The sequence below is a fragment of the Theobroma cacao genome, chromosome 1 (assembly GCF_053813885.1).
Source record: "Theobroma cacao isolate CCN51 chromosome 1, ASM5381388v1, whole genome shotgun sequence".
In the NCBI taxonomy this organism is placed as follows: Eukaryota; Viridiplantae; Streptophyta; class Magnoliopsida; order Malvales; family Malvaceae; genus Theobroma; species Theobroma cacao.
In genome coordinates this window covers 11332754-11346688 of record NC_142639.1, presented here as the reverse complement: position 1 = coordinate 11346688, position 13935 = coordinate 11332754, and the positions used below count along the sequence as shown (strand labels likewise).

Below are 13935 nucleotides of genomic sequence, written 5' to 3'. Positions count from 1 at the left end.
CACAGCATGACAATTAGAAGGCAGTGGAACAATGCTCCAAGTACCATTGTCTTCCAAGGCCTTCAACTTAACAGCCATAGCATCTCTCCAATGAGGATAATTAATAGCTTGATGGTAAGAGCTTGGCTCATGAACAGATGACAATGAAGCAGTAAAGATTCTTTGTGCAGGTGATAGTTTGTCACAAGATAAGTATTTGGTAATTGGATGTGCAGTGGCTGTATTTGAATGAGATGGTAGGTCTGTATAATATTCTTCCAAGTATTTGGGAGTATGTTTAAGTCTGGCACTCTTTCTAATTGGTTGTGCTGTGTCAATTGTTGTGTCAGGCTCAAGTGAATTGATATTGCTGGCTGCAGGTTCACTGTCAGGTAATGAATTAATAGGTAATTCATCTACATTAGAAGTGGAAGTTTCTGGTATCTCTGATATAGTTTCAAACAAATGTGTTTCTATTGGCTCTTGGACTGGATGAGGATAATGAGATGAATTAGAATCAAAATAGTCAAAATAATCAGCATGTACACCAAGTTTTTGATCAAATGCAGGATGAGAGGTATCATGTTGTGATGAATGAAAAGGAAAAATATCCTCATGGAAAACAACATTTCTGGATATTAGAGTCTTTTGTGTACAAAGATCATATACCCTATACCCTTTGATGCCATTAGGATATCCTAGGAATATACATTTGGTAGCTCTCTTATCTAACTTTTTCCTATTCTGTGCCAGTGTGGATACAAAACACAAGCATCCAAAAACCTTAAAATGATCATATGTTGGTGGTTTAAGATAAAACAGCTCATTTGGTGACTTATTCTTGAAATTTTAGTAGGTACCTTATTGATAATATGTACTACAGTGAGCACTGCATCCCCCCAGAAGTGTACTGGAACCTTAGACTGATGCATCAGGGCTCTTGCAACCATTAGGATGTGTTGATGTTTCCTCTCAACAATTCCATTTTGTTGAGGGGTAACAACACATGACAAATGGTGGATTATATCTGTTTTGGCAAAGAAATCTGTAAGTTTAAATTCTTGGCCATTATTTGACCTTAAACACTTGATTTCAAGATTAAATTGCCTTTGAACCATAGCATTAAAAGAAGGTATAATTGTTGAAACTTCTGACTTATTCCTCATTAGAAAATCCAGGTAAAACGAGAAAAATCATTTACAATGGTAAGAAAGAAACGATGACCATTTAAAGTGAGAGTCTCATATGGACCTCAAATGTCCACATGAATTAGTTTAAAAGAAGTTTTTGTGCTTTGAGAGTGAATTGGAAAGGGAAGCTTTCTTTGTTTTGCCAATGGGCAGACTTCACAGAATAATTCATTTGAACTTTTAACACTTAGAAATTGCTGGTGGATTACATTGATCCTTTCTATAGGAGCATGACCAAGTCTGAAATGCCATAAATCAAAGGTTCTATTCACTGCATTCTAGTTACTAACAAAAGAAGTAACAGGAAACTTAACAATTCTGTCAAAACAGTAATTTGATAAATCTTGAACTCCTTTTTTAAACTCCATGAGGTATAATCCTGATGAGCCCTTAGTAACCCCAATCACTTTCCATGAGGGAATATCTTGGACAATACAGTACATGTCAGTGAAAAGAACATTGATCCTTTTTGAATTGGTCAACTGACTCACAGAAATTAAGTTGAATTTGAAGCTCGGAACACACAACAAGTTCTTTAGAATGAATGATGAGGTCAATTTAACTGCACCTATATGACTAACAACTGCCCTTTTGTTGGTTGGGAGATGGACAAAACAATCCTTAACTGGTTTTGCATAGATAGAGTCATCTAAGGAATGTGAGATATGATCAGTTGCACCTGAGTCTACTATCCAGTAATTTTGTTTTATCATGTAGATATTTGTATTTCTAAAGCTAGAAGGCATGTTGTTAGTGGTATTGAAACAATGATGGCCTGAAATGATACCTAAGAAAGCTAAGTTTACCAATGATTGTTTTCCCTGCTGGCTGTTCGAGGAAATGCCCTTACCATCACTACTAATTAAACCATTCTCATTGAGAATTTCCATAAGCTTGTTGACTTGTTGTGTTAGGATAGACATTTGGGATATGTTGCTTGAACCACTGAGTTCTTCTTCTTACTCTGCTTGGAATTCATCAACTAAGATTTCAGTAGATGCTGTAACATTGTTGACTACTGTTTTACCCTTTTTGATATTGGCCTTTCCCTTTGTAAATTTAAAATCATCCGAAAAGCCTATAAGTTTGTAACATTTTTCTTTGTTGTGCCCTTTCTTCCCACAGTGGCTGCAGACAAGATCATTTTTCAGTTTCTTCTTTGAATCTGTTGTGGTGAGCATTGTAGAGGACTCAAGAACAGGCTGTGATTGAAATAATAAGTTTTTCTGTGTTTCCTCCCTCAACATAAAATTATAAACTCTATCAAGGGTTGGAATTGGGTCCATGAGTATGATCTGAGATCGTATTACTGAGAAGGATTCATTCAGTCCGTTGAGAAACCTAAACACCATGTCTTTGTGATATTGATCAATATACCTTTTAAAACAGTCTGCATTGCATCTTCCACATTCACAATGTGGTAGGGGACGATAACTCCTTATCTCTTCCCGAACCGCCTTCAACTCAATGAAGTATGAGTCCACTGATCTTGTTCCTTGGGTAATATTCCCCAAGGTATACTGCAGATTACACAGCCTTGTGTCATCTAGTTGAGCATAGTTAAGTTTCAAGGTATTCCACATCTTCATTGTAGAATCCATGTAGAATATGGTAGAGGCTATTGGGGGTGAAACTGAGTCTAAGAGCTAGGCAACTATTAGGTTGTTACAACGTGTCCAAACAGGATACAGAGGGTCTGTGGTGGCTGGTTTAGGAATAGATCCATTGATGAAACCAGTCTTGTTCCTGATTGAAAGGGCCAATAAGAAAGATCTACTCCATGCCACATAGTTGTTAGTGGTACGTTTGGGATTGATATGACTAAATGAGGGTGATCTGAATGGTGAAGATAATATAGAGACTGCGGGTCTCCAATAGGTGAAATTTGTGATGAGGTCTGAGACCTTGATTGAGTTGATTCAGATTCATCAGACATGGTTAATCAAGCACCAGATGAAAGAACAGTGTAATCCAGAAATCAGTAATAAGAAGATAAACTTACTGAGAAGGAAAGGGTATGACCAGAAAATGACAAGAACGAGTCGTCTGGTGATCAAAAGAAAACAATCACTCTTAGGACTCTGTACCTGCTCTGATACCATGACGAATACCGAGAGAGAGAGAGAGGAAAAGGCGGCGCATGGGAATGAGAGAATATGAAGAAATTCTCATTATAGAAAAGTTGTTTTACAATTATATTTATATACAAGGTCTCTGTTGACCAGAGGAAAGATAAAGAATAACTGTAACTAATCTAACTAATAATTAAACTTTAACTAACTTTTAAACTTTAAAATTCTATTAATGAAACGGTGCACTTTGTTGCTGTTTGTGGAAGGCATTTATTGAAACAGTGCGCATCATCTGTCTTCTTAAGCCTTCTCCCTTTTAGACCTCGACCTGCTTTTTAAGCCTTCTCCCTTTTAGACCCTGACCTGCTGTTCTCTATACAAGTTTCTACTAGAAGGTTTTATTCAATCAGTTGTGTCTAATACTAAGTTTTCTAAAGATAATAAAAGTTGTCCTGGGGATAAATGGTCTCTTCTTGAGCAAGAATGGATACAAGTTAATTGTGATGGTGCTTTCGAGGGTTCAACCTGTAAGGCAAACTGCTGGAGTTATAGCTAGAGATGAAAAAGGGCAGGTAGTGGCTAGTGTAGTTGTAAAGGGGGTTCTTATGATAGGGAGAGGAAGTGTTGCAAACAAGTAAGAGGACGTGCCAGAGGAGGCAGAGAGGAAGATTGAAGCAGTTCCTGAAGTAATAAGTGTTGTGGCAGGTGGAAGACAATAAGAAAAGACTTAAAGAGACTTAGAGAGTACAAGATAATTAGAGAGAGAATTTAGAGAGAGAAGCTCTCAAGTTGAGAATGTGTTAGGAGGGGCCAAGAAGAGTCCTCCCAAATGAATTGTGAGGCTCTATATATAGTGCTAAAAGTGACGGTTACATAAGAATAGGCTTTAATACGCCTAATGAATGATATTATTATGAAGAATATTAATGTAAGTAACCGTTACTATAATTGGATGTAGTAAGACTTGTTCTCAAGTAAAGGTAATATAAAAGAAGTGTACAAGAATAGGTACAAGAGAATAAGTTGTACGAGAATAAGTATAAGAGAATAAGCTGTACATGAATAAGTATACGAGAACAAGGTAAGAGGGTGAAACACTTGTACTTCAGGAAAGGGTTAAGAGAAAGACCTCTTAACTACCTCCATATCTAAGCCACCAAGCCAAACTCTCTAAAACATCCCAAGATGAAAGTAACCCATGAACCCTGCCACTTATTCTGAGCTACTTTCACTGTCATCCAAGTGAAGCGGTTATTCTATTCAAAGTGGTTGTTCTACTTGTATTAGTTATTCCATATAGAGTAATACTTTACTTTTTCTAATTGTTCTGCTTTAAGTAGTACTTGAAGTAGCGCTTCACTTGTTCTAGTTATTCTACGTGAAGTAACACTTCACTTGTTCTGGTTGTTCTCTATACAATATTATGTTGTAACATAATTCTTTAGAGTAACAGTATTAATCAAAATCTAGTATCTACATTTTGCCCCCTGCATAAGAATTCATTGTTAAAAATAATTCTTATGTATTAATTTAAAGTATAATTTTTTTTTGTACTATAACGTATTGTATTGTATTACTTTGAACAGTAATGCCTTGGGCAGTACTACTTTAGACAGTAACACCTTAGCCAGTAATGCTTTAGGTAGTAACACGTTACTACCTTGTGTAAGGTGCAATATCAAATTTTTTTTTTTTTTGTAATGTTAAAATCTTTTGTAATATTTGATTGATTATGCAATAAAATTTAATATCTTTCGTAATATTTGATTGTATTTTTTTTTATGTCAATATCTTTTGTAATATTTTATTGATTATGCAATAATATTTAATATCTTTTTCATAAAAAAATCTTGATTCTATTTGTAATATTTTATTGATTATGTAATAATATTGAATATCTTTTTCATAAAAAACCTTGATTCTATGTGACTTATAAATATCAAGTTATTATGAATAATTTTCTTCATTCATATTCAGAGTAAAACAAAAAACTTTCAGAGCAAAGTCGATTCTTTTGCGAATCTTTTCAAATAAGTAAGTTTTTCTTCTTCTTGTAATCTTTTTTTTTAATTTTGTTTTCAATTAATTAAATTTAATCGAATTTCTCTTACTTGTTGCCCCCTGCATGAATTTTTATTTTTTTTGAGAAAAAGAAATTTTTCATGCATAAGATGAGATTTTATATATATATATATATATATATGTTCAAAATATAATTATTAAACAAACAAAATTGAGAATATTTTTTTTTGTTTTTTTATTAGAATAATTAAGATCCTTATGAAATTGGATTATTGTAGATAAATTTTAATTGAGTTTAACATTTTAATACTTTTTTTTTTATGAATATTTTGACTCAAAAATAATGTTTTAAATATATATATATATATATATATATATATATATATATATTTGTACTTGTACCTTTAGATGAGAGCCTTCTAATTCACCGGAGGAAAATAAAAGAGACTTAGCCTTCGATGGAATTTTTTTTTTTTTTAATACATAAGAAGACAAAAAGATGAAGAAGTCAAACTAAAGTTGAAAAAGATAAGTAAACAAACTATTCTTTTGTTTGCCCGCCATACATACTTGTGTTATTATTATTTTTTATTTAATTGATACTTTTTTTTTTCTTACCTTGAAATTCACAACTGCAGTGGTACTTTGTTTTAGAGTTTTCTTTTGAAACTCACGGCACAAGCAAAAGTGTAAAGGAGAATTAATTTTTTTTTTATTTTGTTGTGTAGCCTTAGAAAAAGTTAATAAAAAATAAATAAATAAAAGTTAAAATAAAAAAAGCAAACGACTAACTTATCAAATCTTTCTTTTTTTTTTTTTTGTTTTGTTGACAGCAAAAGCTGCAAGTTGTAGTTTTTTTTTTTTATATATATATATAAAGAAGAGGGCTTTGTACTTTGGAGTAATTTGTCGGCACCAAAGGCTGAAAGTTGCAGGTTTTATATATATATATATATATATATATATATATATATATGTAAAGAAGGGCTTTTCTAACATTGAAAGGCGCAAAGCTGCAGTCTCCCTTTTTGTTTTTTATAATATTGTTTTTGAAACATGCTACACTTTACCTTTTTATTTTAGAAAGTTTTTGCTTGGTAGCTCGCAGTATGTGCCGCGAGTTTTTTCAATTGGAGCTCGCGGTTCATGCCGCGAGCTTTTTTAATTGGAGCTCGCGGTTCATGCCGCGAGCTTTTTTAAGTAGAGCTCGCGGTATGTGCCGCGAACTCTTTTAAGTAGAGCTCGCGGCATAAACCGCGAACTCTTTTAAGTAGAGCTCGCGGTATAAACCGCGAGCTCTTTTAAGTGAGGTTTTTTTTTTTTAATTTAATATTATTTTTATATTTTATCTTGAATGTTTTTGTTTGTTTTTGGATCGTACAGCTTTTAATCATAAGCTTCTTGATTTAATATATATTTTTTTAAGTATAATTTATTATTTTATTTTTTATGAATAATGTTTAATAAAAATATTACAATAAAGAAAACAAGAACAAGCTAAAGTGAAGGAAGCCTCATGTCAGCTTTTGATAGAGAAAAAACACTAGAATAATGAAACAACTAATAAATAAGCACGTAAAAGCTAGTTTGTCTTAAAGCTGCATGCTCTTTCTTGTTTTTTTTTTTTTTTTTTTTAATATAATTTGACTTTAACTTTGACTTTTGTAGTGTCTTTTATTTTAGTGCTTTGTAATGTTTGAGAGCTCCTTTGTACTTGAGAGCTAGCGCAAGTCGCGAGCTCTTTTAAGGCCACGAGCTTTTTTAAAGTGAAGCTCGCGGCATGTGCCTCGAGCTTTCAAGTTTGTAATTATTATATATTTTTTAAATATTATGTATATATATATATATATTTAGTTTTATTTATTTGTTATTATTATTATTATTATTATTATTTAAAGCTGTAAAATTTTTTTTTTAAGTTTTACTTATTTATTACATATATTTATTTATATTGCATATAAAAATAATAATAATATAAAAATCTATAATTTTGATAAGTTTTATTGTTTTATTTTATGGTTGTGATTTTTTTTTATGCATAATAAATAAGTAAAAATAAAAAAATTATTACGTATGTATACTTATCTCTTTTTTCATGATCATGTTTGTAGGCAGCTTTTTCCATCATCCTCTATGCCTAGGACGCGTGTCCCTCCGAAGATCAATTATGGTGAGCCTGGAAGAGTTGCAACAAGGAGGAAAACCACTGCACATAAAAGGAAGAATAGTGATTCCAAATTAGTTGCTCCCAAGAAAATTAGAGTAGGAAAGAGTGGTGAAGTTCCTCCTGTTCCTGAAAATTGGGAAGATGAAATTATTAGAGAAAGAGGAGAAGATCGTTTTTGGGAAGAAGTTCGTGCTAGACAGGTTGACGAACATCCCTCTGAGTCTGTTGGATATGATTGGAATCGTTTATGCTCAGAAGCACCTCCTCATAGAAGAAGTGGTATTCCAGGACCATCTATTCTGAAATTCAGGTTTGAACGCGGTGAGTTTCCCTTTTCTGCTACTAAGTTAGGCTCCAATTCTCAATTTGTTCATGGTTGGGATGAATGGGTAACTAAGGTATTGAAGAATCCTTCTTATGTTAAACTTCTCTCTTCTGCTGGGATACTTGATGCTATACGTATCACTTCTAAGCTCAATATTCGTAGAGAAAAAAGGATAGATGTGTGGCGTGCTATTCTTGCGAGGTGGAGCACGTTTTCTCATACTATGATTACTGCATGGGGGGAATTTACCTTCACTCTAGAAGATGTATGTGTTCTCTTGGAACTTCCTTGTATAGGAAAGGATGATTTTCACTCTATTAAGCTTTCTGAAGAAGAGGTATGTACTCGAGACTTTTTCTTTGATCTACTTAAGAGTCTGAGTAAAACTTCGAAGGTTGCACGATTTTCCAATTGGATAGGGGTTTTTTATAAAAAGTTCAATGCTAAAGGAATTGAGATTGATTCTCCTGAGTACCCAGACCATAAGTATGAGCTAGTAGCTTTAATAATTTTTTGGTTGGCACGGCACGTACTCCCAGGGTGTCCAGATGATGGTATCTCTTCAGCAGTTGTTCCTTTAGCAATAAAAATTGTTAAGGGAATACGCTTTCCTCTTGCTCCACTATATTTAGGATCCCTATATAAGAGATTAGACTTATACCAACTCAAAATTATTGAGTCAGCTGGGCGTTACAAGGTTTTGACTTATGTGGATGTTTCCTTCGTTCAGATGTGCTTGTGGGAAAGGTTTGGTACTTGCGCTCCCATGCCTAATGCATATCCTTTTGCATCTTTTTCTGTGAATAACCTTTTATCCAGAAACAACTATAGAGCTTGGGCATGGCATGATCGACTACAAAGGGGTAATGTTCTTGAAGTGATGGATGTTACAAAAGAATTCAATCCCAGACCTTATGTGCAGCCTATAAATGGATTTGGTGATCCTGCAATTTATTATGACCTTCATCCTCTACAGTCTGGAAGAATGAGCTCACGAGGTATTAACTTTTGTATATGGGTTCATAGTTCCCATTTGCCTTCTATGATTGAGAGTTCTAGTTCTGGTGGAGATAGAAACTTTCGTTCTGTTGAAGTGTATTCTCCTTATAGAGTGGCACGTCAATTTGGATTTGATCAACCAGCTCCACCTGACTCTTCTTCGCCTATCAGCTTTTCTTCTTGCGTTTCTTCATTTCTCATGACAAGACTTTCACTTCATTCAGATAAACTTAAGAGTTGTACTATCCCAGCTTTTGATAGAGTTGGTATCCATACTTCTGGATGGTTTGCTTATTGGGGAGAATGTCTTGGAGAATGGAGATCTTTTACTGTGCCCTTAACTAATCCCACAGCTCGTCTCTACACTCCTCATGTAAGTAACAATGATGTATCCTTGCGCTTGATTCCTCTTAGAAAGAAGAAATGCATGACTGAAGAAGAAGATACTACAGTTCCTGCTCCTATTCGTCAAACAAAAGATAAGCATGCCTATCGAAAAGTAAGTTCATTTTTTTATTATTATTTTTTTTTCTATATATATATATATATTTTATTTCCTCATTTTCATCAATTTTTTTTTTTTAGGGAGAATCAACTACAATAGTAGAACTCAATTCAGTTGAAGAGGAAGAAACTTCTGAAGTAGAGACTGAAGAAGAATCATGTGACTCTGAACGTAGTGATGAATCTGATGATGAATCCATTGATGTTGATAAAGCTGAAATTGAGGGTGGGCCAACCCCTTTTGATGATTTCATTGATTTTGATGTTTTATTTCCAAATCATGTTCATAGTTCTACCATGAACCAGGTATAAACATATTACTATGTTACTCTAATTGATGTTGTTCCATTCCCCTCTTTTTTTTTTTTAAATTAAGATCGTTCTTACTCCCCAGGCTATTCGAGATGAGGTTGTTTCTGACACTGAGACTATTCCTGCTGGTGAAGTTGTTCCTGAGGTTACTCCAAATATTGAGGTTATTGAAGATGTTAGAATTGATACTGATAATGTTAGAGCTATTCCAATGACTCCTCGTGCTTATTCCTCCCCAGTGCCAGAACATAGAGATACAAGTAGTGTTTCTGGCACTCAAATAGCACATACTGAACAAAGTAGTAAAAAAGTTGACTTCCATGGTTTTCAAGTTTCACTGGAATATGTGACATACTTAGAACAGGTTTTCAACATAGAGGGAGAGTTTTGGAGTACCTCATTTGTAAAGAACGTAGACGTCATTTGCTTAATGATGGACGTATTGGGTAGAGCTTTAGTCATTTCTCATGCTCCATTGATGAGTACTTCACCAGAGGAATTGCAACAGATGTTACAAGATTTCGATGATGCTTGTAACTTTGGATTCAAGCTTGAATGCCTCAATGATTGTAGATCAAAAGCCAAGATTTTTCTCAACAAGTCTTCATTGGAAGATGAGTTAGAAGACATTGCAGCGAAGATAACTTCATTAAAAAAACGTGAAGCTGAAGTACGAGAACAATTAGATGTATTTGCCAATAATAACTCTTCTCTATGGAATATGTAATTGGCTAGTCTTTTACTTTTCTTTGACTCTTTTTGAAACTCATTTCAGTACTTTTTGATATATCACATTTCTTTTTCTTTTACAATAATAATAATGTTTCGCTTGTTGTGTACTTATTCACTTTTTGTATCATTATATGCGGCCAAAAGATAATTCTCAACTTTTCATCAAGGAGATTAACTCTAACTTGACGTGAAAGAGATTATTTCATCCCTTCAAATAAGCAAGCATAAGAGCTGCGGCCAATTTGTGAGTAATAAGGTAAGGCCAAAGATGAGCGATAAAGCTTGCGGCCAATAACATACTATCATTACAGCCAAATTATGAGTGATAAAGCTAGCGGCTGAAATGTTAATGATTAATTATGGTCAAATATTGAGCGATACAGCTTGCGACCAATAATATTATTGTAGCCAAGATATAAGAAATGAAGCTAGCGGATAAATTATAAATAGTAAAACACAGCCAATATAAAAGCGGTGAAGTTGCGGCTGAAATGCCTTTCATTGCGAAAAAGTAAATCATGTATTTCGCATACAACAAAGAGTGGAGTTAGAACCTCATACATGATACTTTTTTATATATTGAAAATTGATCGGTGCAGTGATGGCGTTGTTCTTCGGATTTATCAATTTGCAATATCCACTTTCATTCACCTCATGAACAATATATGGTCCTTCCCATTTTGGATAAAATTTAGAAGATGGTGTTCCTCTTCTAATATGCTCAGCTGCGCGTAACACTAGATCTCCCTCTTCAAAATTCCTCCTCTTCACTAGCTTGTCATAAGCTCTACTCAACCTTCTTTGATAGACTGATAAATTCTTCTTTGCTCTATCTCTTCTTTCTTCCAATGCTTCCAATTCTAACATCCGTAAATTATCATTATCAAGTTCAGCGTCTAGAGCTAATCTTGCAGACGGAACTAGAATTTCAGCAGGTAGCATTGCTTCTGTTCCATATACTAGTGAAAAAGGAGTTGCCTTCGTAGGTTCACGCTTGGAAGTCCTATATGCCCATAATGCTACTGGAAGTGCATCATACCACATCTTTGGTTCTTCATGCACCATTCTACTAAGCACTTTAAGTAAAGTCTTGTTAGTAGCTTCAGCTTAACCATTTCCTTTCGGGTAGTAAGGAGTAGACTTCACATGATCCACATCGTAAAGAGCAAGTAATTCCCTTACATTGGCATTAATGAACGGAGTACCATTATCAGAAAGAATACATCTAGGTATGCCGAACCTGCAAATGATATTTTCCTTGATGAAATTTGCCACAGCCGGCCCAGTCGCATTCTTCAAAGAAATAGCTTCCACCCATTTAGTAAAGCACTCTGTTGCTGCTAATATCCAAGTATATCCTTTAGAAGGAGGATTGATAGGTCCAATCAAATCAAACGCCCAAGTATGGAATGGCCATGGAGTAATGATGCTATGAAGTCGTACAGCTGGAGCATGTATAGCATTCCCATAAATCTGACACGGATAACACTTCCTTGCGTAATTCACTGTATCTGCTTCCATAGTAGGCCAATAATACCCAAGATCCAAAAGCTTCTGATAAAGTTTTCTTCCACCTTCATGCTCCCCACTACTACCTGCATGCATTTCTGCTAACAATGGATTGACATCAGCTGGGGAAACACATTTCAATGATGTTCCTGCAAATGAGAGCCTAAACAAGTCATTTCCTTTAAGAAAAAAACGTTGAGCTCTTCTCTTGAGTTGTCTTGCATCTTGAAAGTTAGCTGGTAAAATTCCATTTTGGAAAAGATCAATATAAGGCCTACGCCAATCACCGGCACTTCCCACAAAATTACACTCTTGTACATCTGGTGGTTCAGAACATCTAATGCAAGCCTTTTGAAGCTGTAAAGCATCTTTGGACATAGATGGCCAAAAATATCCTGCTCTTTGGATTAAGCGATGTAAATGTGGTCATTCCTCACCACACCATTGTTCGTGGGCTATTCTCAATCTTTCTTTTGCCTCTTCCTCAGAAACGCATCTTGCTAGAACTCCATTACTTCCTTTGTGGTAAAGTATACCATGAATCAAAATGTAGTGCTTTAAGCCTGGAATAGCAGTAGAACTAGGGTTAAGCAGCTCTTCTATGATGGATTTTCGCCAATCCTCTTCGTCATAAATTGGAGGTAGTAATAGCTCACTGGATGGACATGAGATAGTCCTCTTAAGTACAACTATAGGAATACTTCGTTCTTTCTCCGGAATACAAACTTTAGAAGCCAAAGTAGCAAGAGCATCTGCATAACGGTTCGTTGTTCTCGGAGTATGTTCACATCTCACCGTTTGAAATTTCTCTAACAAAGACTGAACAAGAGTCCTGTAAGAAGCAAGTATTGGTTCTTTCAAAGAAAACTCACCATTAGTCTGCTTTACAATAAGATTAGAATCCCCATGGATGCAAAGATTGCTTATTCCAATTGTTGCTGTCGCATACAACCCCAAAACTAGTGCTTCATACTCAGCTTGATTGTTTGTGCATGGGAAATCTAGCTTGAAAGCTAACGAGATAGGTTCTCTACTTGACCCAAAAGAGTTTAACTCTAAACATGAAATCAAGAAATTCCCATCTTCACTTGGTGCTTCCAAGACACGAAGACCTTTTCTCTCCAAAGAGATGTGACCTCTACTCAAATGAGAGACAACTAATTCAGAACTTTGTACTGCAGAGTTATCTTCTCTATTCGGAGGAATAAGAACTATTCCGGCACCTCCTCCAAAACTATTTGAAGAACCATCAAAGTATAAACTCCACTCCCCTTCTTCAATATTTACTGCGCACACTTCTTCATGAAATTCAGCTGGAATGGCATCAGGAATAATCTCTTCAAACTGAGATGGAAAATATGCCAACAAATCTGAAAGTGCTTGAGACTTTATAGCTTTTGGCTGAACAACTGATACATCAAATTCTCCCAATAAAAGAAGCCACTTTGCTACTCTTCCAGATAGAACTGGCTTAGAAAGTAAAAACTTGATGGGATCTGACTTTGTCACGATTATGAGCTTGTGTGCCAAGAAATAGTGCCGAAGCTTTTGAGTTGTATAGACTAAAGCAAGACAGTGCTTTTCCATAGGTGGATAATTCAACTCACTTCCGTGTAAGCATCTACTAATGTAGTACACAGGTTTTTCTTCTCCATCCATTTCCTGAACAAGTAAAGCACCAATTGAGTATGGAGTAGAAGTCAAATACAACATCATTGGCTTTCCTTTGATAGGCATGATCATCGTTACAGGAGAAGTAAGAATCTTTTTAATCTTCTCAAATGCTTGTTGTTGTGGTTCACCCCATATGAATGGAACACCTTTCTTAAGCAAGGCTTGAAAAGGCACAATGATTTCTCCTAAAGCTGGAATGAATCTCCTAATATAAGAGACTTTTCCCAACAAGCTTTTGAGTTGTTTTTGATTCATCGGAGATGGCATGGATTGAATAGCTTTTATTTTTGTAGGATCAACATCTATACCTTTTCTGTGAACCATAAAACCCAAAAATCTTCCAGCTGTTACTCCAAATGCACACTTTAAAGGATTCATGCGAAGATTATACTTTCTACACCGTTCAAATACTTTTTTCAGATCTTCAAAGTGATTAAAAGCCTTCTTGGA

At 34.9% G+C, this 13935-nt stretch overlaps 1 protein-coding gene across 1 annotated transcript; it reads right to left on the bottom strand.

Annotated features, from left to right (window-relative positions):
• Positions 1–2128: 2128 nt before the first annotated feature.
• On the bottom strand, positions 2129–2770 carry LOC148764527 (uncharacterized). Its single transcript, XM_088805177.1, has one exon. It carries the CDS (start codon positions 2768–2770, stop codon positions 2129–2131), a length of 642 nt encoding a protein of 213 aa, XP_088661303.1.
• Positions 2771–13935: the final 11165 nt, after the last annotated feature.